The 27,498-nt window shown below is 34.7% G+C and overlaps 1 protein-coding gene across 2 annotated transcripts; it reads right to left on the bottom strand.

The window, feature by feature from the left end:
- Positions 1-1,636: 1,636 nt before the first annotated feature.
- Positions 1,637-26,910, bottom strand: LOC140043893 (solute carrier family 2, facilitated glucose transporter member 3-like). 2 transcript variants are annotated; one of them, XM_072088368.1, is made up of 13 exons: positions 26,845-26,910; positions 26,068-26,172; positions 25,151-25,311; positions 24,921-25,045; positions 23,250-23,365; positions 22,870-23,026; positions 22,295-22,351; positions 21,332-21,534; positions 18,144-18,254; positions 15,697-15,798; positions 6,022-6,091; positions 3,919-4,046; positions 1,637-2,601 (listed from the first exon to the last, which is right to left on the bottom strand). In XM_072088368.1, the coding sequence occupies exons 1-13, from the start codon at positions 26,893-26,895 to the stop codon at positions 2,419-2,421; spliced, it is 1,569 nt and encodes a 522-aa protein (XP_071944469.1). In that variant the 5' UTR covers positions 26,896-26,910; the 3' UTR covers positions 1,637-2,418. The 2 variants fall into 2 exon arrangements, with proteins under 2 accessions (XP_071944469.1, XP_071944470.1); XM_072088369.1 differs by having other exon boundaries at positions 2,508-2,601; positions 3,902-4,046.
- Between the last annotated feature and the right edge of the window lie 588 nt (positions 26,911-27,498).

Raw genomic sequence — 27,498 nt, 5'->3', positions numbered from 1 at the left:
TATTTCTCTTTCTATTGTATATTACTACGATTTTTACAGTGTTAAAAGTAGTTAAAATGCTGGCATATTTACATAAAAAGATGATTGATTTCAATATAAAACCATATGCTTTCATTTACAATTTTAAAGAAGATGTTAATTAAAATATAAATATAAAACATGGTAATTAAATTCTGTGAACTGTCACTGAAATCGTTCTTATAAAATCTTCATTGATTATGATTGGTTAAATCACTTACGTTGCGTTACGTCCTTATGTTGCGTATGTAGGAGAACCAAGCTTTATTATTTGTATTCTAAAAAATAACGTACCATATACACAGAGAAAAGGCCAGGGGAAAAGGCATTGACTTAATTTAAAGACGTGCCACTGCCGTCCAGGTTAACAAATGATGTGGTTAAAACACTAATACAAGAAGGCAACACTTGATCCAAGTGGACAGATTTAGTAGGCCCCTAAAACTTGCTGAGATGAACCGAACTGCTACTTAATTCGAAGAAATGCACAATTTCAACCAACACCAAGCCAACAAGCAGACATCTAACGTCTGAATGTAAACTATAATTAAACATTATAAAAATCTAAAAGTCTAATCTAAAAATATAAATCCTAGATGATTTATTTATTATTCAACATTCAATCCAATATACATTTCAAACATTTTCCAAGAAGAATTCGAAATTTTAGAATTAAGAAATAAATATTATTGCTAATAAAATTAAGTCCTTAATCCTTCTACTACAAAAGATAAATTGTATTCCCTTCGACATCAATACGCAAATCTCTGCAAGATCAATGCTTTCATCATCATCGCAGACAAACATGTTATTGAACCTACAACATTATAAAAATATTGATATAAAGTTTGTGGTTATATCTGGTTTTTGAGAACTGTTTTTTTTTCATTTGATTTCGCCATGCAAATCTTCAAACAACATACAAGTAATGGATGTTTATAAGTATGATCGTCCGAAGCGCTTAAAAATTTCGAAAAGCATTGTGGGAAAGAATAGAGCTAATGGGTGGCGCCATTGTGAGCCATGGAGTAGGGCGCCCGCATCAAATTAGAAAGTCAAAATCATAGAGGGGATCTGCTAATACTCTAGGGGGGTAGAGTAATTGACTTCCTAGTTTGGAGGGGGCGCTGCTCCATGCTGTGAAATGGCGTCGCCCAGTTTGACCTTTTAACCCTGTACTTCCGATACTATGTTTTGAATGCAAATTGAAGAACAGGAGATTCTTGTGTTATAAGTTCTTTGGTATGATGTACGCATATAAACGTTTTGGACGCGCGCATACACATTTTGTACGCGCACACACATTTTGTACGTGCATACACCTCATCATGCGTTATCAACAATTTGATTTTCTACATTTAGGAAAAAATAACACGCATTTCTTATTTGTAGCAGGTCACTTACTTTTAAGGAATTTAACAAAAATAAAAGGAAAATAAAACATTTAAATGAAAGAATTATCATAAAATTGGTATTTAAAATTAAAGTATAAGATAGGATACGTTCACAATGTTTAGTTTACTATACAAATAAATTATAATGAATGATACAATTTAGACCTACTTAAATTACAATCACGTATGATTAATAGTTACAAGTTGTGTATAAATATGAGAGGACATAATACAAGCATTAAATGCGCCTTCAAAAAGACTAAACACAAAGAAAGGCAATGAAAAAGAATAAAGCTTGTGTGTATGTGCGAAGAAAACCTGGACTTTAAGAAGTATTTCCTCACAATGTTCAATTCTGTTTTGTTTTATTATGAGTCAAATAACCTTCACGAGAGAAATCCTCGACTTATCATAAATTATCTATACTTGTATTATACAATTAATGAATGTTTATGAGTTGGATGGTGAGAATATTTTACGAGTTGAACAACTGACAAATAGAGCAGTCAATATGGTTCATCGAATGAAATATTCTCTCCATTGAAGGAATACAAAACAGTCATTATTTGTTTTATAACACACCTACTTTCATTCAAGTCCATCGAGTTGCTAGTCCGGGAATCAACCCATACAAAAGACAGTGCTCGAACTTTAGACGCGGCCCGAGGTAGAACCGTTTAGACGTCGCGCACAACAAGTTGATTACCGAACGCGATCTGACAAAAAACGTTGCGTGGCAAAAATGCTAAAAATGTTTACAGAATGTTAAACGTGCATTAGAGCGCGTTAATTATCCCTATTAGATATCACTTTTTCATTGGATAGGGTTAATATCATATTACGTGATGCGTAATTGACCAATCAAAGTGAAATAATACAATCAGGTGTGTTATAAAACACTATGTTTACTATATTTTATGTTTAAAAACTATTCTATTGATATTCATTAATAATAATAAGTATATTGTTCTTATATCTTTGTTAATTTTCCATTCTACCACCTCCATTATCGATTACCAATTTCAATATAATCGATTTTTTTCGATGACGTGAATCGGTTTTGTTGAAAACTAGTTACAATTTCGGTAAAGGTTTTGTTTTTGGTTTCGGGTACGATGAAGTAAACGAACACCACTGTCAGAAATAAAAACAGAGTGAAGACTAGGAATGAGTATCCACCTAATCCCTCCTGCAAAAAAAAAAATTGTATTTCGAGGTAAGTCATGTTGAAAATCCTACTTGATAAAAGTGTGTCCACATGCAATATTTCCCCAGTAGGAAAATGCTGTAATACAGTAACTCGTGGTGCCTGTAAGGTTAGGTTAAAGTTATGTTCTTATTATCTAATGGTACTTTGAAACACGTGTGAAACACATGTGATGATGTATTACGAAATTTACCTACGAAACTAGGAAATCGGGTGTAAATCTACAAGTGACGCATATTGTCGGGAAGGACGAACGTTAATTGGACAAAAACATAGCCCAGATCACACCCGATTCTTATTGCCGCATTATGACAAGGTGTTCAGTCTCATCTCATTGTGTATCATATGTTGCCTGTATCATATAGGTTAGGGTAAATGATACAGGCGTTGCGTATGAAACACACGTGACTCTGTATCACGTAGTTTGCCTATGATACAGTACGGAAAATGTGGTGTATGCATGAGTGGCGTCACTGGCGAATATATCATGTTGGCTAGAATTATACGCTACATATAATTGTCATAAAATATATTTTGTATTCATTTTGTTAGTTACCTTATTAAACTATTTGTCAATTATGTATCATTTTGTAGAAAATATAAAGAAGAATATCGCAATTAAAATGTTATATAGCGTGTTAAGATATTGTTTACACTAATAAGAAATAATATTTGGATATATATATAGACTGGCATTGTTATTTATTACTATTAATTGAGTACATTGTTTGTTCGGGGTAATTGTTGTTCCTGGTTCTGTGATTACGACTGACCATAACAATGCATGCAATCAACCACATTATTGTTGGAAGATAATTAGATCTATTCCCAGGCTAGGCCTTTTAAGCTCATCAGTACTTTATTGGATATTATGATAAGTTACTAAAGCAGCTGAACAGTGTAATAAAACGGATGTACGTGCGCTATTACAAATAATATAATTATCCGAAGAGATAACATCGACGAACCGAAAGATGTACCGTGCATGTTAATGGTTAAAAGCATGGAATAGTGACATAGGCATTATGTAATCGAAGAAAGAAGGTTCGTGCGCGTCTTAAGTTCTTTCTACATTATCAAACAAAAGATGTGATATGCCTATATATGGACATATCACTACATATTTGGGTATATCACTACTATATTTGGGTATATCACTACCATATTTGGGTACATCACACTTTTTTTGTCAAACTAGTTTCATAGCTAAGTGTGGACAGAGCTTTACATTTTTGTTTAGTTGTGTTCGGATTATGTTTGAAAATAAGTAATATACTGTTACAAGTTCAGATATTTTACCAGCATAAATGGAAATGCAAGTCCAACAGTGAAGTTTGACCACCAGTTAAATTGTCCTGCAAACGCCATTGCAGCAGGTCTGGGGCCTTGAGTCCAAAGCTCTGGTATTACCACAAACGTCATTGCGCCTTAAAGATGAAAAGATAATCAAAAATACTGTAGACGAATTTACATCTGTAGGTTATTTAGCTTGGTTGAAAACGTGGGCATAAGCGCAACGCAAGTAATCTGACCAATCACAACCGATGAATCATATTATAGGGCGTGTGGCGCAGTGTGTTGGACGTTGGACTACCGATCGTCAGACCTAGGTTCGAATCCAACTCTCGCTGCATTGCTTGTATCCGTAGGCAAGATACTTTACTTACGTTGCCTCTCTCCACCCAGGTGTATAAATGGGTACCCAGTTAGATCTAGACACAACTTTGCGCTGGTTACCGGCTGCATTATGGGAGTATGTTTCCATACGTGTTTGATCCCCCAAAAAATACTGGGGTAATAATGCTTGTAAAGCGCCTTTGAGCATGATTACTCATGAAAAGGGCGCTATATAAATGTGGTATTATTATATATATTATATAATCATTCGAAGTTTCGCTTGTGATTGGTAAATTCACTACGGCGCGCTTACGTAAATACGTTTCACTGATGAAAAGATAATCAAAAATACTGTAGACGAATTTACATCTGTAGGTTATTTAGCTTGGTTGAAAACGTGGGCATAAGCGCAACGCAAGTAATCTGACCAATCACAACCGATGAATCATAGTATATGATATAGTGTGGCGCAGTGTGTTGGACGTTGGACTACCGATCGTCAGACCTAGGTTCGAATCCAACTCTCGCTGCATTGCTTGTATCCGTAGGCAAGATACTTTACTTACGTTGCCTCTCTCCACCCAGGTGTATAAATGGGTACCCAGTTAAATCTAGACACAACTTTGCGCTGGTTACCGGCTGCATTATGGGAGTATGTTTCCATACGTGTTTGATCCACCAAAAAATACTGGGGTAATAATGCTTGTAAAGCGCCTTTGGGCATGATTACTCATGAAAAGGGCGCTATATAAATGTGGTATTATTATATATATTATATTCGAAGTTTCGCTTGTGATTGGTAAATTCGCTACGGCGCGCTTACGTAAATACGTTTCACTCAACAAGTGTGAACCAAACGCTAATGAAGTTAATTACCACACGCAAGATACTCGCGTGTGAATGAAATTCGAGACTGCGTTTATTCTTTCTATCATCACATCACTGCAGAAACTGGGAATATACAGTACACTTAGACCTAGCCTGTCTTAAATTTTGGTTTGACATGTTATGAACATATATCCCCTACGATCAAACATCGGTTGTTTTTTTTTTCAATTTTGAGAGGCTACTTAAAACCTGTTATTATTGTACATCTAAAAGCGATGAGCGCCTGGGGCTAGCGTTAGTTTCACTTGTATGAAGTGCAAGTGTAATGTACTATCATTATTTAGGAATTTTACACCTGAAATACTGTATTATAGATTATTGATTGATACCTACGCACCTAATGTTTGTTAAAAAAAATATGCGGCACGTTAGTAAAACACTTTAATAATAGGAATTTATAAAGAGTTTATTGAAAATAGGTTTTAATTATGATATTTCCTCTATGATGAGACCAAGTTTATATGTTAGGGTAAATATTTTTCTAAATATTTTTTAAATGAATTACAGAAGTTCATAGCAACGTAATTCAATAACAAATTAAAATATTTTTTTTCCATTTCTGAAGCTAGAGTACTACTAAATCCATTTTAAATTATAAACTAAAGGTAAAATTCCAGAAGTAAATATCAACGTATAATTGTTTTTAATAATCATATTATTATTTGAAAAGTAAAAAAAAACACAAATCATAGGCAAATGCCGTAATATAGCATCTCATGTCTATCACAAGTGATACCTGTATCATGGAAGGTTAGGCTAAATGTTAGGTTAGGTTCTATGATACAGGCATCACATGTGCACACATGTGATGGTGTATCATTTAAATTGTCTATGATACTGGTAAAAGTACAAATAATTGACTGAATTTAGAGACAAAAAAGACAAATTAATAATTACCTGGTCCAGGTGAAAATCCAAAGATGAAGAGATACACAAATAAGATGGACAAATATGACCAAGCAGCACCCTTAAATACGAAAAAAAAAAGGTGTAAAAATGAAAAATATTATTTTTGGCTCTGTGTATCACACCATGTAATAACATTACAGAATGCTTCTACTGGTCTTGCTCTATATCTTCTGTAAACACGGAGTATTCTATAGAGATGATATAGACACATTTGAAAGGAAGATGTAATTGAAAGAAAAAAAACAAAGTGACAATTTTCTACGGAAGGTGATCAATATTGGTTTTGATTGCTAATTAAAAACCATTAGGCCTACGCTATGAATGGAAATGTATTAAATTGACTTTAGTAGAGTCATTTTCATGAGATCCGTGACTAATTTTAGGATACCTTTTTTGGATATGAATTTAGTGAGATGAACCAATTTATAAAAAATATAGCTCCTATGCACCTCCCAAAAATCCCAGCAAAGTGTATTTTAGAGGGCGTTTTCAAAATGGCCGCCTATAAGATTAGGCTCTTGTATCTTTGTAACCACTCATGATAGAGACCTCATTTTGATCTTAAATTGTTCACAATATGCACATTTATATTCGCTCTTATGAAAAATGTTGCCGTAAAATGACCGGAAATGCTATTTTTGGACTATTTGACCTTTGACCTCAAGTTGTCGTATCTCAATAAGTTCTGGTCCTAAAAGCTTGAAATTTGTCACATAGTGTTCAGAATATGAATATTTATATTTGTCCTAATGAAATTTTTTGTCAAATTTTGACCGGAAGTGCCCTTTCTGACCTTTGACACTACACATGTATTAAATGACTGTGTTAACATTGGTTCTAACATCTGCCTGGGTGCAGAACGGTTAATATACACATTTGCGGGAAAAAAGTATAGTGTCACATATGTTCTGTTAATATGCTAATTATATTTGTTTGTTATTTGCAAATTATGCAAACTACGTTACGCTCGGTGAAGTAATAAAAGAGTAGTTGAATTAAAAGAACCGTGTTGACGAGTCACACTTGTAATATGGTGTCAGAATAGTGGAAATTCACTCAAAATGGAATCGTTGAAATTTAAGCCGCCTCCACCCTTCGATTTTGATGGTCCTAGTGTGTCTGCTGCTTGGAAAAGGTGGAAACAGAGATTTACATTCTTTCTGAAAGCGACTGGCAGTGCACGTAAAAGTGGTGAAATAAAGGTAGCAATTTTAATTACTACACTGGAAGGGCGTGGCTTAGATATTTACAACAACTTTACGTTCACTGATCTTGTAGGCGAACCGGGTCAGGAAGATTATGTCCCAGCAGAGGACAATAATAATTTTGATACAGTAATGTCAAAGTATGATGAATACTGTAATAAACGGGACCCGATAATGGCGTTACGAGCGCAATATTGGCAATATGAACGACCCGAAGGTCAGGGTTTGGATGAGTTTGTGAATGACTTAAGAACAATGGCGGTGAATTGTAAATTTGTGGATCAAGACGGTACGATTCGTGATAAGCTTTTCTTCAGTGTAACAAATCCAGTGATGAAAATGAAAGTTATGGGCGATGATGGCAACGCTACACTTGATACTGTGATACACCGAATGAGAACTTTTGAGAGTTCTAGACGCGAGCTTGAAATGGCCGGTGTTGCAAGTGATTATAAGCCGAAGGTTCATGCATTGAGAAGAACCAAATCACATAAACAGACGCCAAGGGTTAGTGGTCAACAGAATCATCAGTTTACGGATGCAGCCAAAATTAAATGTAGCAGGTGCGGTTCTTCACATCTACCTCGTCAGTGTCCAGCTTATGGTAAAACATGCTACGGGTGTAAGGGTTTGAATCATTTTCAGTCTGTGTGCACCAAACGTTTTTCCCGAGGACGCGGTCGTGGACGTGGAAGAGCTGTACATACAATGGATGAACAGTATATTATTGCCGAAGGTGTAAGTGATCCTAATGACTTATACATTGACACTTTAACTGTTAAAGATAAAAATGAGTACTTTTATATTGACACTCTAAGAGATAACGATGACAAGAACGCTTGGTTCTATGATGTGTTTGTGGGAGGTAATGTGTTAAAGATGAAGCTTGACACAGGAGCAGGTGTTAACTGCATACCACTGGAAACATTTAGAAAGTTACCAGGACATAAGAACATTAAAGTATATCATTCTAAAACTAACCTATATAGTTATAGTGATGAAATTGTAAAACATATTGGTAAAGTTACTCTAAATGTAAAAGTTGATAACATCCAAAATGATTATGACTTCTTTATTACTAATGTTGATGGTCCACCTATACTTGGATTGAAAGCCTGTAGGGAGCTTGGTCTGATCAAACGTGGTAACAATATGATGTGTAGTGATAATGTGATAAATAATAAATATGTACATGCACTAACTAAAGATTCTTTGATTCGAGAGAATCGTGATGTATTTACAGGTTTAGGTAAATATCAAGATCCTTATGACATCAAGTTGAAAAGTGGTGTTTCTCCGGTAGTCCATCCACCCCGCAGGGTGCCACTTAGTCTGCATACCAAGCTGAAAGAAAAACTTGACGATATGGAGAAGAGGGGCGTGATTAAACGGACCGACAAACCAACAGATTGGGTCAACAGCCTAGTGATAGTGGAGAAACGAGACGGATCCTTGAGGTTGTGTTTGGATCCACGTGATTTGAACAAAGCCATTAGACGTGAACATCATATGATACCGACTGGTAAGGACGTAGTGAGTCAGCTGTCAGGTAAAACACTTTTCACTGTCTTTGACCAGAAAGATGCGTACTGGCAAGTTCCTCTTACTGACGCTAGCGCAGATATATGTACATTCAATACTCCTTTTGGACGATACAGTTTTCTAAGAATGCCATTTGGTATCTGCAGTGCTAGTGAGGTGCTACAGAAACGAAACCAGCAAATATTTGGTCATATACCTAACGTACACATAATATCTGATGATATGATTATAGCTACAGGTAGTGAAGCAGAGCATAATGCAACAGTACAGAGGGTGATGGATACGGCCAGAGCGAACAATGCCAAATTCAATGGAAGCAAGCTTAAGTATAAACAGTCTGAATTGGTGTTCATGGGAAACGTGGTGAGTGCCGATGGACAGAAACCAGACGAAGAAAAGGTTAGAGTTATCAAAGAAATGCCTGACCCACAATGTAAATCTGACTTGCAACGTATAATGGGGATGCTTAATTATCTTTCACAATTCATACCTAATATGTCCAATGTGAGTGCACCTCTCCGGGAATTGCTCAAGAAAGATGTTGCATGGTTTTGGGGTCCAGAACAAGCAGAATCCCTGAGGCAGTTAAAGGCGTTGATTAGTAGCAAACCAGTCTTAAGTTTCTTTGATCCACAGAAGCCAACCATTATCCAATGTGATGCATCATCCACAGGGCTCGGAAGCTGTTTGCTTCAAGAGGGTCATCCGGTTGCGTTTGCCTCTAGGTCGTTAACATCAGCTGAAGTTAATTACTCACAAATTGAGAAGGAGATGTTGGCGATCTGCTTTTCTATACACAAATACCACCAATATGTATATGGCCGAGCTGTTGAAGTTCACACTGACCATAAACCACTCGAAACAATCACACGTAAACCACTCCATAAAGCTAGTCCTAGAATACAACAAATGCTGCTCAAATTGATAAAGTATGAGCTTGATGTTAAGTATGTTCCTGGAAAGTACATGTACATAGCTGATGCTCTCAGCAGAGCATATCCTGATAAGGTTGATCGTGATGCCCAACCCCTTGAACAGTTGAAATATAGGGTGCATAGTCTAGACGAAATATTGCCCATGAGTAAAGCAAAAATTGAAGAAGCAATACGAGCTACACAGGCAGATGTGGTACTCCAAACTCTAATTCTAACATGCAAAAGCGGGTGGCCTAAACATAGATGGGGTGCACCGGAGCAAGTTAGGCAGTATTGGCATCTTCGTGATGAGATACATGAAATTGATGGTCTTGTGTTTTTAGGTGAGAAGTTGATTGTTCCTAGCCAAATGAGAGCAGATATGCTGAATAAAATTCATGAAAGTCACCTTGGGATGGAGAAGTGTAAGGCGAGGGCCAGGTCTATTTTGTATTGGCCAGGTATGACCAACGATATAGAATCAGTAGTGTCAAGGTGCCCTGTTTGTGTAAAGTTCATGCGTAGAAATCAACGGGAGCCGATCATTCCACATAAGGTTCCTATGAGACCATGGGCTAAGCTGGGCGCGGATATATTTACATTCGCTGGCAGAGATCATCTTATTGTAGTTGACTATTTTTCCAAATACCCGGAAGTAGTGACACTCACTAGCAAAACGGCTGGAGAAATCATCAAAAAATTGAAATCTATATTCTCAAGACATGGCATCCCTGAAATATTAATGACTGATAACATGCCGTTCGCCAGCTACGAGTTCAAACAGTTTGCTAACCAGTGGGGGTTCGATTTAGTGACGTCCAGTCCGACATATGCCAGAAGTAATGGGCAAGTTGAACGTTTCGTCCAAACCATTAAGCAACTCATGAGGAAGTCCGTTGATGAGGGAAGCGATTTTCATCTTGCTCTACTAGACTATCGTGATTCACCAATTGCAGGGTTGAATTGTTCTCCTGCTCAGTTGTTGATGAGCAGAAAGTTAAGGTCAACACTTCCAGTCACACATACATTGCTGCAACCACAAGTTATTGTCGGAGCTAGAGATTTCCTGCAGTCACGTCAACAATCTATGACAAAATATTATGATCGTGGTACACGTGTATTGACGAAACTAAGAAAAGGGGACAACGTGAGAATATTGAAAGGACGGCAATGGGAACCTGCTGTTGTGGCTAAGGAACATGAGCTACCCCGTTCATATGTAGTGATGACCGAAGATGGAACGTCGTACAGACGGAATCGACAACATTTATTAAACACTCAACAACCGGATACTTTGCAGAAGGGCGTACCAACTTTGCAGAAGGTACCGGAAGCACCACCCTTACGTAGAAGTGATCGTGTTAGTCGTCCACCGGATCGATTGGATTATAAATAAATGTATCAATAATTAACTTCATTTTATGTTTATTTTGCAGATATCATGTTTATTTTCAAACCATCCTATAATGTATGAAACATATGAATGTGATCTAAGAAACAATTTGAAACATATGAATGTGATCTAAGAAACAATTTGAAACATATGAATGTGATCTAAGAAACAATTTATGTTTAAGGAAAAGTAATATTATTTATTTATGAGAATGTGATATATCGTGTCTAATTTACTTTTGATATTAATTTTAAAAGAAAATAAAAATTAAACTTTAGAAATTTATTTTGTTAGAAAAGGAAAGATGTCACATATGTTCTGTTAATATGCTAATTATATTTGTTTGTTATTTGCAAATTATGCAAACTACGTTACGCTCGGTGAAGTAATAAAAGAGTAGTTGAATTAAAAGAACCGTGTTGACGAGTCACACTTGTAATATATAGGAAATTTTTTTTTCGGTTTTTCTGATAGAGTATACCATATAGAATTTGAGAAAAAAAATCCCCATCCCAGAGTCTTGGGGACAATTTTTTACAGCACTTTCACATTTTTGCCTATGATAAAACACACATTAATGATTAACACACACAAATACCTATATATAGGGGATAGGGAAAACCAATTCACGTTTTTTTTTACTTGGAGTTGTGTTATGATGATTAAAATTAGCTGAGGCTTACTTTAATAACTACTTCTCATAGTAGTTGATAAATCGAGTTGATAACAATGACATCATCATGCCAGAATCCAATATGGCGTCCAATTTGGCGGGAAAAACAGGGAATTGCTAAACCCTGCAATGATACAAGAGCCTAATCTTATAGGCGGCCATTTTGAAAACGCCCTCTAAAATACACTTTGCTGGGATTTTTGGGAGGTGTATAGGAGCTATATTTTTTCTAAATTGGTTCATCTCACCAAATCCATAGCCAAAAAAAGGTATCCTAAAATTAGTCACGGATCTCATGAAAATGACTCTACTACTTCGGAATATATCAATAACGGTAAGACATTCTAAAGCTGTCTACACTATATCAAACTTTATGTATACGCACAATCTGTAATAACGGTTTGTTCGAATGTATCAAAATGTTACTCTAAAGCTCTGTCTACACTATCAAACTTTATGTATACGCACAATCTGTAATAACGGTTTGTTCGAATGTATCAAAATGTTGCTCTAAAGCTCTGTCTACACTATCAAAATGTTATGCCACAACCAAATGTAATTCATCCATATATGGACATGATGTCATATCACTACCATATTTGGGCATATCACTACCATATTTAGGCACATCACACTTTTGTTGATAGTGTAAACAGAGCTTTGGATATGACTTTTTTTAAAAGGTTTCCATAAACCATGGAGAGGAAACATAAACATACAAACCATATTTTATAGCATAATAAAATATCATGCAGAAATAATGACGCACGTGATGTGATGTGCCCATATATGGACATGATGATATCATATCATTACCATATTTGGGCATATCACTACCATATTTGGGCACATCACAATTTTTTAAAAGGTTTCCATAAACTGTGGAGGAAACATAACCATACAAACCATATTTTATAGCATAATAAAATATACAGAAATAATGACGCACGTGCACTATTTACAATATTCATATCTAGAGCGTCCCGTGTTGATCATAAATTATCATTTGACCAACATGGTCAAGTGTAAGGTGAAGTAATCAACCTTTTAATTTCAAAATGATTAAGATTAATTATTGTAAAAATATTATTGTTACAGGCCGGTGCTTTTCTTTGAAACTAGCTTGACAAAAAAAGTGTGATGTACCTAAATATGGTAGTGATATGTCAAAATATGGTAGTGATATGACATGACATCATCATGTCCACATATGGACACATCACATTTTTTTGTCACACAGCATTTTATATTGTAGATAGAATAAATACTTGCCATTGGTAATTTCGTATCACGTGCAATTCAGTATCAAATCAAATAATAAAGTATGAACATTTATTTCTTTCGTTTCAAATTAAATTCCTCATTGCTTATTGCTTCTAAAAGTAAGAACGGCCTAATTACCAATAAGTTTTTGATACTCATTTTGAGAATACGCTACCACGAGTTCGTTGACTAATCCGTGATAAACCTACAGTGTGCGCGTCTACTCCGCGTCCAAAATTGGATCGTTCGTTGCCTTCACGGCCTAAAACTTAGATTAAGATTAACAGCGGAATAATTGAATAGATTAATCTCCCCATCAACTCAAACGTTTGCTCCATTTTTGTCTTTCTTTTCTTTTGATTTTGGACTTTTTCACGGTTTTATTTTATTTGTGGCACACTCAAGCGAAATCGGACATAAGTTGGAATTTTCAAAATTGAGAAAAAAAAAATAAAACTACAGATTTGAAAATACTGAAACAAATATGTTGATACCATGTTTACTTCCAGAGATAATAGTTATTAAATTTGACCAAAAATCAAATCGAAATAAATGTATTTACCAGAAAAATTAATTCAAAGTAACAAATGGGTTTTTGGTTGAATTTAACTCATGTTTATTTCGTCATTTTATAAGTGAAAACATTTTTTTTTTCATTTTTTTTTTCATATAGAAGTGAATAATTTTGTTAAAACTACAACATGGCCTAATCAAAGTCTGATTCAATTAATCTTCATTTTTCATGTTTTTTGGAAGACAATCATTTTGAACTACAATTGAAAGACAAACGTACCGTACGCTATTCATTAAAACTATTTTAAAAAACATTGGTTTCACAGAATCAATATTGTTCCTTACATTAATCGACAGGAATCTTCACGTGATTGACTTCTGAAGAAACTAATTTATTTAAAATGATCTGTTAACAAAAGTTAATGATCAAAATTATCAGAAAACAGCTGAATGGAAATTGAACCGTTTTATAATAAAAACAATAAAATGGGAGAAATGTATATATGTTCTATTTACTAAATTTAAGTACATCACAATGAGATTGTTATTGTCATTTCATTTCATTTCAAAAGACATTTATTTTCCTCCATAGCAAAACAATACAAAATAATAAACAGAAATGGTAAGGTATATTAAAAATGAAATAGGCCTAGATGATTGTTGGGTATAGAAAAGAAAAGTGAATTTAAGAAAATTGGCTATGGCTAATCTAACAGTGATAATAATATACCTATTCCTACGAGAAAATAAATGTAATATATATTTATGTTCAGTTCAGTACTGTCATAACAACAACATGGGACGCTATTATACAAAGTTGTTTTTCTTTTTCGTTTAGCATGAGACATGGAAAAATATGCATCTATACATATACACGTATTACATCTGTTTCATATCTAGACAGTGAGTAAGAATTAAAAGGTCCGCTACATTGTTTAGTCAAAATACATCTTTGTCTTTGCGGGAAAAAATAAATTAATGTGTATTGGCTGCGCCTTATTTCAACTGGCACCTTGGACTGACAGGAGAAATAGAGCGAGAAAACGTCGCAGCAGCGCGACTAGAAAAGAGTTGAAGCATTTTCAATATTGAAGTCACGTCGCTTGTCGTTTTATCGCGCGACGATATATCGCTTCAATGTGAGCACATCTATGTTGCTTTTTCGCATCCAATGTTTTATTGCGTCGCTAGTATCGCATGTCGCGTCGCTTTATAAACAGGCCTTTTTATGCGTAATTGGCCGGAATTGCAACGCGCAAAATAAATGGCATATTTAAAACAGGTTAGGTAAAACCCAGCTCACACTAGAGCTTTCGGCTGAGCCAACTGGCACGAGTAACACTTGGCTCACTAAAAAAATTGCCGCAAACTGTGATCGCGTTCTATCGGACGCACACTAAACGCCTTCAGTATGCGATTTTCTGATTGAATAATTACTTACAACGCTATATACGGCACGCGCTGACACATTAGTATAATAAAGCAGAACATGTCATGCGAAGTGGAATTTGTTAGTGAGCTATCTGCTCATGTTCACCGCACACTTGAGGAAAATGACGCGTGCCAAAATAAAATTAAACACAATGGATATTTACGCGTGGCCGATTCCTCACGAATTCCCCGGCGCACACTGTGAGCCAAGTGTTACTCGTGCCAGTTGGCTCAGCCGAAAGCTCTAGTGTGCGCCGGGCTTAAGGGTACTATTTTAGTCAAGTGTTCACAAAATAGTATGGTATAATTGAACTCAATGCTCTGAAATGTAGGCCTACTTAACAGTAATATCACTGACGTCGATGAAACTATAGCGGGTGAAATCGATCTAATTCCATGCGCCATCTTAAGTGTTGCCGTATACCTAAAATGCACTCAAGTCAAAAGTTAGGTTCAATATAATTTGACACATATATCGAACTATTTACAAGCAGAGTATGCACTTATTTTTGCGAAAATACGAACACATACGCATACGTTTGGAACCATTTTAACGTTTATTTTAAGTGAATTTGTAAGCGCAGCATAAAAAATGTATTCTCCAAAAAACATAAAAAAAGGAAGAATAATAACATCAGTCTTTGAAAGGCTATTTTGTAGTTTTACAAAGCTAATCACTTCTGTAGAAAAAAAAAACTAAATTAAAGACAAATTTCAAATTAAACTTACCGATGAGGTAAGTGATATTGTTAGTAATATTGTAGCACAAGTCATTAGAGAATATGAAGCAAGCAGGAAGAATCTTCGGCCAAGACGGTCAACGTTCAATATCTAAAAACAAACAAAATACGTAGTATTTTAGATACTTTTTACTACAGTAAAGTTTGGTTACCACTAGCGACGCAACGTAACGCCACTTACGCAACTTACGCAACGTAAGACAATTCCCTTCCATTAATTGTGTTTGCCCCCGCCTGCGTGAAATCAAACCTGTGATGTATGCAGCACTGTTGCGTCGTCGTCGGTTCACACTTGTGATTACGCAATGCGGTACTTTGCGTTAAAACGTCGCTGCGTTGCGTTACGATGCGTGGCTAGTCGGAACTATGCTTATGTGTATATTATTAAGATTATATAATTAGTTCAAAATCATTTGTTCAATTCAATTCAATTCAACTTAACATTTATTTCTTCCTTCAAGAAAATGAGGTTGTTAATAATTCTATTCACGTATTTAATTGGTTAAACGCTTTTTTTCATTCATTGTAAATAGTAGGTAAATCAAAATGTAAACCAACCACATTTCATTTCTACCTTGTTGTTAAAAATGACAATAAATAATATCGTATCGAATTTAATTCAATCTCTAATTTTTGGTTTTTAATAGTTATGCCAATTTCATCACGTGATTGTTTCTGGTTTAATGGTTTTAAATGAGTATAGCGCAACATCCAAATAGTCTCTATGCGCTTTTAAACACAAGTGTAAAAAGAAAGTGTTTTAGTTAAATAAACCAGGAAAAAGCCTAATAAACTGAACAAATTGACACCACACTGTTTCACTAACTAATTTGAGCATCTGACTATTAACAACATATACATTTTACAGTTGATTACAGTAGTAATTACAATGATTATAATTATGATAGTGTTTAGGCCCTATCTACTATACCGTTTGAAACTATTTCTTCATGAAACCACCTTTAGACAAACGCTATGCCCTTTTCATCGTTTTACAAACGCAAATGAACTAAAGGTGACGCGTTCGTACAAAAGAAAACTTTTTATCGTGGGAACGCTTCATCATTTCAATCGATTTTGAACGCGTGTGTCACCTGCGTGATGTCACGGACGACGAAATCGTAGCAATTATGTATATATTACAACGTACTCTACTTTAGTTGTTCTAATCACACCTTGATGAATTCAACATAAATGGTAATAAAACTTGCTCGATATCATCAAAATAAATGAACCTAAACTGTGTTTATAACGATATTACGATACAATTCTTGAGCCAAAGTGCATCTGACCTTAAATAAATAATTAATGCAGTGTTGGTGAACATTGGAAATAGAGCTTTTAAATTGTAAGTAATAATATGATGTTAATAATGCTGTTGATTAGAATCGACGAAATGTAGTTTTGTATACCTTAAGCGCGGTATAATATTAAAAATAAGTAACTCGATATCATTAGTTTTATTTCGATACCGGTACTGTAGTAAATGACTAAACCGTGGTTCCCACTAGCGACGCAACGTAACGCAATTTACGCAACGTAAGAACATGCCCGTCCAAACTTGCGATGTTTGCAGCACTGTTGCGTCGTCGGTTCCCACTTGTGATTACGCAATACAGCACGTTGCGTCGATACGTCGCTGCGTTGCGTTCTAGTGGGAACCACGTTTTAGTAAGAGTTTATAGATGGCGCTATTGTTTTGAATTTCTTCCCTACCAACAACACATTAACACAAGTCAATATAGGGTTTGTAGAAAATAGTTCGTCGTCCAGGCATTAAGGTAAAAGTTGAAAAATGGGCACAAACGGTGACTACCACGACATGCTTGTATGAAAACTTATGTAATGTGATGTCACTCAGTGACGTCTACCACTAAATATATTAGGTATAATGTTATAATGATAATGTACTGTATTCATCTTCATTAAGATAATGTGAAATGCATTAATGTCTTTATGCTCTGATTATAACAATAATGACAGTGAGTTCACAAGGCTTCTGACTTCTGACAATTTGAATATCCATCATTTGTGATTAGTCAAATCCCTAAAGCTTGGTTTCCACGAGTAACGCAACGTAACGCAACCTACGCAACGTAAGAAAATGCCCTTCCAATAATTGTGTTTGACCCCGCCTGCGTGAAATCAAACCTGCGTTGTTTGCAGCACTGTTGCATCGTGGGTTTCTACTTGTGATTACGCAATATACAGCACGTTGCGTCAATACGCCGTTGCGTTGTGTCCTAGTGGGAACCACGCTTTACGATGCGTTACGTAGTTGTGTTTCGTCTCTAGCATTACGGTCTGCGTGATTAAGAAAAGCTCTCGGGGGAATACAGCAAAAAACACTGATGACACTAGTATGATTGAATATAATCCATGAGATCAAACAATAATTGGATACAATATCTAAAGCAAGAAAAATAGAAATCTTACTGTTACAATTGACATCATAGTCGTGACTGTGCCGATTCCCACAGTGGCTATGCTAATGGTATTGTCATCTAAGCCGGCTTGCACAAACAGTTCAGTCGTGTAGTACATGATCTAAGAACAAAGTATAATGTAAGAATGATTGATCAGGAATAAAACAAAAACTTATACTTATCATTACGTTGCGTAATCTGAGCACCCGGTTGTCTCTGAGCACCCGGTCGCCTGTGGCAAGGCAAATGTGTATCCTGTTCCTTTGTTTGGTCACTTTGGGCCTGTTTCTGCTGCATACAAAATAACCGGTTAAAATCGGTGTGAATAAATTAAAATCGGTGTGAATAAATTAACTCCATTTTCTTGGCAGCAGAAACAGGACACATTTGTGGTAACCGGTTAAAAGGCAGCGCAAAATAACCGGTTAAAAACACCAATTTAAATCGGTGTTAGAACGCCGTTTAACCGGTTATCGCTGAGCAATTCTTAGCTGCAACACGAAATAACGGTTATTTGATTGACAGTTGTGACCCCGGGTCAGATACCGTCGCATACGGTGCGTGTTTTCCTCGTGGTTTTGACAGTCGAACGAAGAAGTGAACATGTATGTGGATGAATGAAATCACAAGATATGTTATTCAGTTGTGGGGGGAGAGAAAGTACGGGAAAGGATGGCAGGCAATAGAAAAGAATCACAGATAATAAATAAGAGCATTTTTGCGAAAGTAAAAGAGGAATTTGGGGTGGAGTTCCGGGGACTACCCATGCTAAGCAATTTGAGGCGTTAGTACACGCTCGCGAAGGGTATGGATGGTCCTATATTAAAACCAAAACGGAAACAAAAGGGACTCAGAATGTTGCAAATACCTACCAAACGATAGTAGATAATGGTTAATTAATTATGAAAACCCAAATTTTATAGCAAAAATCATCCGAATTTATGTTATAAACGATGAATTTAGCAACAAAAACTTAATCCAAACGAGCGTATTTATGGCACGCCCTTAGTGCCTTTAATAGGAGAACAATGAACAATCTTAATTTGATCGTTTTATATAATTTTTTTAGAAAAACTTCACATCGACCGAAAACAAAGGTTATGAGAGCCTTTGATAATATATTAAATATGATTTTATTAAGCATAGAAATGTGTTATTATTTATGTTAGTACATAAATATACGAAACAATGTTTAATACTCATTATTCTATTAAAGGCACTATGTGCGTGCGATATTCTATGGAGTATGACTTGGATACTCTCGTTTGATATAAGTTTTTGTGGCTAAACTCGTCGTTTTTAACATAAATTCGGACGATTTTTGCTATAAAAGTTAGGGTTTCATAATTAATTAACAATTACCTACTCTCGTTTGGTAGGTATTGCAACATTATAATCGTTTTTGTTTCCGTTTGGTTTTTTGTAGGACCGCGCTCGCGAAAGACAACAGTCGTTCACGTGGGAAGGGCCGTATCACCATCGCCTTTGTTGAGGAATTTTAGGCTAGATAAAAATTATCCTAGGCGATCGGGCGCTGCACGACCCTCCCCATGTTATTGAAGGCGCCATGAGAATTAATTTTATTAGCGATCAGTAAGTAGGCTTTACAAAAAACAAAACTTGTAGACCTGTAGACAACATTTTATTATTTTAACATGTTTGAGATGTTCGGCGATATACACACTACGTGTGTATTGACGTTGACGACGTCGATGTAAACAAACAGCCAACTTACTACTTCCGTCTGAGTGTATTGCATTTTGGGTAATGATGACGTTTTGCTCGACGACCACCCATAGATTTAACCGGTTATTTCGGAGCACAAATTGAGCAGAAACGCGGTCTTGTTATTGTTATCTATTTTTAATCTATTTTAAAATAACTGGTTAAATTGCGTTATGCAGCAGAAACAGACCCCTAGGTAGGGGTCCGGGACCGCGACAGAACGAGAACGGATGGGGACCCTCCAAAGAAATTGCATTTTATTTGTCAGGCATTTGTATGATTTGTTTTTTATTTTTTTAAATGCGCCTTGAGCACTCTTGAGTGGTATGTGCGCTATAAAAATCCTGTTATTAGGCCTATATTATATTATTATATATTACATATTACTGTATAATATACTTATATTACATATTACTGTATAATATACTTATATTACATATTACTGTATAATATACTTATATTACATATTACTGTATAATATACTTATATTACATATTACTGTATAATATACTTATATTACATATTACTGTATAATATACTTATATTACATATTACTGTATAATATACTTATATTACATATTACTGTATAATATACTTATATTACATATTACTGTATAATATACTTATATTACTAATACCCAATCAAATGATCATTAATAACAATGCAATCGGTGTATCGTCACGTTATTAATAGGCCTGCTCTTACTAAAATATTATTTTAATCAAAGGTATCAAATGGTTATCCTATAGTTCTATCATGAAAACTTTTCTAATTTCTATTGTTTTTATGTAAGACAAATTCATATTTATCTAGTTATTGTCGATCGTTATCGTCTTAGAATAAACGGACTTTAATAAGGCGCTGCGTGGCTGGCGTGTTTACAATTATCACGTTAGTACTTGCTAATAATGTTCATTGATGATGTTAGGCATACCATGGAGAAATAAGTTAGTGTTTCTTCATGTTTATATTTAAAAAATGTAGGTTATATCTTGATATACCCAGAAAAGAATGGAAGTTCATTCTTTCAATATAACATCAATATAACATTTATTCAATAATGGTAAGGAAAATAATACAAGAATAATAAACAATAAGAAACAGCAATACAATACAAAAACAAGAAAAGGTAAACAATAGAAAGGAATGCCATCATTGGGGTCATGATTAGAAGTAAAAAACTTGTCTCACCATGACCCCGAGATAAGAGAAAACAAAAGATATAAAAGGCTACCTTAATTAATGCTATATAAAATTATTGTTGGTACAGTGATAAATATTTATTTTTTAATTTACTTTTAAAAAGCTGGTAAATAAACATAATTGTTTAAATTGATGCATCCTGTAATTTTTCACACCAAAGGCGTGTCACACTAAACTGGTCATCGTTTCGCAGTCACAGAGATGAACACTTTGATCCTCGGAGCTCAGTATCCAGTTGTTAGATTACCTTAATATAAGCAATTACTTACAGCATTTATTCCACACAATTGTTGGTTCGATATCAAGACGATAGATATGATAAGTGGCCATTTCCAGACTGGATTCTTTAACTTTATCAAGTCTAATATGCTGACATTGCCGCCGTCACTGCTGTCCTCCAATTTAGCACGCTCTCTCAACATTTCATTGAGCTCGACATCGACGTCGACTGTGCCTCGAAGTTTAGACAGAGCTAGAAGAATCAATTTATTTATTTATTTATCCGTATTATTACTCCAGTAATTGTTTTTGTTGATCAAACACGTATGGAAACATACTCCCATAATGCAGCTAACCAGCGCAAAGTTGTGTATTGATCTAACCGGGTACCCATTTATACACCTGGGTGGAGAGAGGCAAACGTAGATAAAGCATCTAAGGACACAATCAATGCGGCGAGAGTTGGATTCGAACCAGGATGTCACTATCAGTAATCCAACCATGGACCTATAAATTAGATCAAAGAGCCATACTATGTTGTGAGTCCTTCTAATTTATAGGTCCATGATATTATGATCAAACGTCCAACACACTGCGCCACACACACTTACCTTAGTGATTATCACTGAAGTACGTACAAGAAATTGACATGCTAAACATTGATCAATTTTCTTCAAAATGTTTAGTATCAATCGTAAAGCAGTTTTAGATTCCTATGGGTCTAACGTCTATTTTTTTCTTTATAGGCCTATATACTTACAACTTGAGTAAAATAATATTATACCAGAGAAGAATAATTTCACACTTCTCTGATTATACCTTATATCAGTTTGAAAAAAAAAATGCATTTTCAATGTATTTATTTATTTATTTATTTCTAACGTGGCAGGATTCTATTTATAGCTCACGAAGTGAAATTCACTTGGAATGCAATTATTATCAGTATAAATCGCATATAATCCAATAATTATTGATGAAAAATATTGATGAAATATTTTCATTAAAAAACAAACCTTTTCTAGATGGTTCTTTTATAATGGCGTCATCTATAATAAGTGGCTGTAACTCATCTATGAAAAATTAGAAGCAATTAACCTTAATATTCCACAGTGGTTTTAATAAATGAGCTGCTGTACAATAAAATCGATGTCTTAAATTTGTTTTTTATCAATTTTCACTGTCATAAAGTCTACGTCGTATCGGACAAATAGACGAATAAAAGACGATTCCCAATCGCTGTGTAAAGTAGTCCATACTTCGTCTCGGACAAACAGACAACAGACAACATAATAAAAGTAAGATTATCGCTTCCATAAAGTCTACAGCTCTGTTTACACTATTAAACTAGTTTAATGTGATGTGCCCAAATATGGTATATATATATATATATATATATATATATATATATATATATATATATATATATATATATATATATATATATGGTATTGATCAACATGTCCATATTACATTTTTTGACACATAAAGTTTATGTAGACAGAACGTTGTCTCGGACAAATAGACAACGACAACGATTCTATCATTATTAATTATAAATGATCATTATGACCTTGATATAATACGTTACCAGAATGTCTGCTTGATTTAAATTGGTTTAATAATAACCATCTTGGACTCTCAGGGCAAAAATATAACGCAGCAGCTCCAATCCAGCTTATAAACATATTCAAAAGGAGAGCGAATGGCCATGCTTCTTCAGAACGAAATAGATATAACCCAGAAACCTTAAAATATAACATTACGTAACTTTTACAGCAATCATGCAATCACGGTGTATAATACTTGCCGTGTAGACCTACATAAAACTTTTATTAAACTAACATACTTCTTAACACGACCAATATCTGCTTATTTATTTTTATTTACTGTGTAGACTCTACCACAAGTGGGATTGATCCAGTCGTCAAACTATTTCCATACAGGTGTTATCTGAAAAAAATGACATACCCCTCCAAGTAAAATGCCAGAGGCGACACCAAGCTGATGGAATGCCGAAATACCACCTCGATATCTAACAGGTGATATTTCAGACAGATATAGCGGAACAGCTACAGTAACACTACCTATAGAATAAACAATGATATGTATAAACTAAAAGTATATAACAGGCATAGAAATATTCCAAACCGCCCGGTAATACACTGAAAATTATTTAATTAATTTTTGAAACGATAAAGATGAGGGAATCTGGGAGAATGAGAAAAAGTCGCCCCAACCGAGACTCGAACTCGGACCGTCTGCTTGATATGCAGTTGCCCTAACCATTAAACCACTGGGGCTTTCATGGTATTGTTCTTTAACTCGATCGGATAACGACCCTTTAACATTCTCGGCGTGGTACGGTTGGAACACAAATAGTCCTCAGTTGTACGCACATATATATATATATATGTATTACACTATTTATAGATATACGTATCATATGTCCACAATTACACGCTACGTATCAATGAGTTGCAATTACGTCGGTGATTAAGCCTTTTGAGTATATGTTTCGTAGATTCAATTTCATGGCTTGAAATTAGGTAAGGTAGTTTTCGAAATACATAGACATATCATTTTTGTGTGTGTTTAGGTTCAGTTAGGAAATAGGTCGCCTATCTTGTAATTCTTTAAAGATGTATTGTCCCTTGAAACACAAAAAAATGAAGGTCAAAATATTCTAAATTTAAAGTGGCCATATCAAAGTAATATTAAAGTTATTCACTTTAAGTCGAAAATTTGAGCCAAAAACAACAAGTTTACGTAATTAACAGGTAAATTAGCTTGATTACATTTCATCTGGAAAATCGTCACGAGCGAAAGTAAACAAAGATTTCAAACCATGAGTACGCATTATGCATATGCTAAATTAGGATTGTTTACAACTCGTCACGGTTAAGAAGGTATTTTCACACAGATCATGAGGAAGTTTTATGATTATGCATACAGAGTAGCCAAACAAGCGCGTTTCATTATGGGATATGTTTTGATTGAAAACTTTGACTGGAAGTCAAAGTTATTTTTTTAACAAAAAAACGTCTGTATTTCAGTTAATTTTTTTTTTTTTCGAAAAATTTTTGGTGATAGTTAATAACTATTATGATACTTCAAAATGACCCATCTTTTTTCGAAATCTATTATTTTTTATTTTTTTGGAATTAGTCAAAGGGACAATACATCTTTAACATAAGAATAATTAACCTTAGGTTTAAGAAAAAAAATCAGGGAATCGAACCACAACGAATACGGTGCTGGGTTGACGCTCCTTCTCGACTAGCAAATTAGAAAATGGCGCGTTTTCAGAAAATCCACTGCTTATTCTAGCCTAATTTTTGTTAAAACATTCAGTAGGCCTATTCAGCTACCTTGATTTGCATATGACAGTCAGTACCTGATACATTATTAGCATATACCAGTTTCGTCGTCATTCATGCCTTCTCGCTTCAATAGCTTTACTGAGAAGAAAAAACCTAGATGCAACTGGTGCTAACCGCAGCTCATTAGTTCGAACCCTGATTAGCGACTTTCTCCCTTTTCCTTTACTTTTACTATTTACTTTTTTGTTTACATCGGTTCAAAACTTTCTTTTTCGTGCTTTACAAATTCATAACCATTATTATGTGAGAGTGCACTAACCTGCTGTGATTCCTATAACAAATCGTCCAACAATTAGAATCTCATAAATATTTACATACAAGCTTAGAAACATAAACAGCGCACCCACCGACGTGACAGCAGTGTTGATGAGTAATGTTCCTCTTCTGCAAACAAACAAATAAGAAATGAAGGGTTCTCCTTCAATAACTGTATTATAACGTAAAAGTATGTTTTTATACGCCTACATGAATCAGTTTTATTTATTATACCTTCCAGCTATATTGGTAAAATATGTCGCTATTAGCGCACCACATGAGCCTCCTATACAAAACACAGCTACAGTTATTGCCCACAGCCAGCGTATGTGATTTTCAGAGAGGTATTCATTGGTTTTTGAATGGTAGGATGCGTTGTAGAAATCTTGAACAAACTAATGAATAAGAATTGATAGTTCATTAACATTTTCTGTGTCCAGCAATAGGTTTCTTATTTACAAACAAACCTTTTTAAGAAAAAAAGCAAATCAAAGAAAGACATTTATTCTTATTATACACTGCGCTGTGTAACTTCTTTTCCGTAGTTATACGAGACTGTTCTCCCAGAGAGTCAATGCACATGACTATAATGTAGTCTGGGTTCTAGACGGAGTTTTGACTTTGAGTATTAGTAAAAAGATAAATATTTTGGCACATAATAGGCCTATGGCGTTTCATACGTATACTTCTTGAGTTTGTAAACTCCTGTATTTTCAGGAAACGTCGACTGGTACATTTTTTGGCACATATGGCGTCATACGTATACTACTTGAGCTTGTAAACTTCTGTATTTTCAGACAAAAATCGAAACGTCGACTGGTGGACTAACATAACACATATAATACAGACTTGGAGCAAGTCTAACTATATGATCAGATCAGTTCTTTGGGTAGACGTCCCATCCTAAGGACAAGGCAAATTATGTTACTTAAGGATAAAAGCAATTATGTCATAATAAGTGTCTAACCCATGCCTCTCACGTGCTAGTCAAATGCTCTTTATAATTACGCTATATCACTCTATCTATCACCAGATATTCCCAGAATCCCAGCCCAACGTTGCAAACGATTGGTTCCCCCACTAGCACTCATTGAAAGGGCGTGGATTCAAACGAATGATTAGACCAAGTACCAAGTAGTACTATTACTTACAGTTGATAGTCCTGTCAAGACACTAATATTATAACCATACTGTATGGATGAACCATATGCGGCTATAAGCGCTGATGTAAAGAGGCATAACGTTATTTTATCACCCTGTAAGTAAATGTTAAAGCAGATATTACATATTCTTAACATTAATAACATGAATACAATAAAACTTAATGAGCTAGGTGCGAACTGACAACTGTAGATCGTACTAAGAGTTAAACAAAATGAAATAAAGATTAGTGGATAAATTACGTATCAAATGTATGTATAATTTATAGGCTTAAATAATAACTGAGATATAAGCCTACTGTTACTAATAGTAGTGTTATTTTAAGCCCGTGTTTTAAATTACATAGAGTAACCTTAGCACAAATCAAGGTGGTTTTATCCGCTATCATCTGGATAATATCATTGAATTATTAAATTAAATTTTTATAATTAAAATAATTAAATTCAATTTACTTGAAGGTAATCATTATGAAAACTATTATAGCATATATTTTTATTGTTGTTATTGTTATTAAAAAAAAAAAGAACAAGACAAAAAACCTGGTTAAGTCTTTGTGTGGAATCTCAAATAAGCCAAAAAGGCTGAGTTTCCAAAAGACATTACATTGTACATGGTAACTTAAAATTGCTTTCTACCAAAAAAACACAAAACAACAAAAAAGCCGGATTTTAGTTGAATATCATAGAAATATTACTTTTACAATTATCAATCGAAATATTAATAGTATAAGAAACAAAAATATAAATAATTATAATGTTGTACAATACCTTTTTGTTTTCACCCAAAGAGTCATTACTTGGTTCCACACTCTCTTGCATTCTTAAAGCGTTTAATTTTGAAGTGGAATTATGACATGATTAATAGGCTTTAGTATAGAAAAGATTTACCTAAGAGTTAGCCAAGATTTTGTTCATTTTGACTGACGTCACTAATTGTACAATAAAGCTGGTAGCTATAGTAAGACACGTAAAGGTTAATGTAGCGATAATAGGCTAAGATAGAGGAACCATGTGATACATATGTGACCCTGTATTTCAGAATTTGCTTGTGACGCCTGTATCATGTTTATGTTAGAGCTAGGTTAGGCGTGTATTATAAAATTTGTCTATGATACTGAACACATTATAGATACAGTATTACCGTGAATTGGCTAATCATTTTTTAGAGAAAACTATACATTGTTTACCTGAATTTTAAATAATATTTAGATAAATTCAGTGGAGTACAAAGTGTGAAGAAAACAAACGTATTTCACAAAGCATATTTATTTTTATAAGTTATAAAGTACAGCATTATAGTATTAAAGAATAAATAAAGGGCCCAGCAAAGATAATCTTAATAATTGCGTCGTTAAAACCAGGATACGTACGGCACTCAGAATTAGCAATAAACACTGCTTGCCATTTAAAATAATAAAACGT

This window comes from Antedon mediterranea, chromosome 3 (genome assembly GCF_964355755.1).
Source record: "Antedon mediterranea chromosome 3, ecAntMedi1.1, whole genome shotgun sequence".
NCBI classification, from domain to species: Eukaryota; Metazoa; Echinodermata; class Crinoidea; order Comatulida; family Antedonidae; genus Antedon; species Antedon mediterranea.
This window is presented reverse-complemented; position numbering and strand designations above follow the sequence as displayed.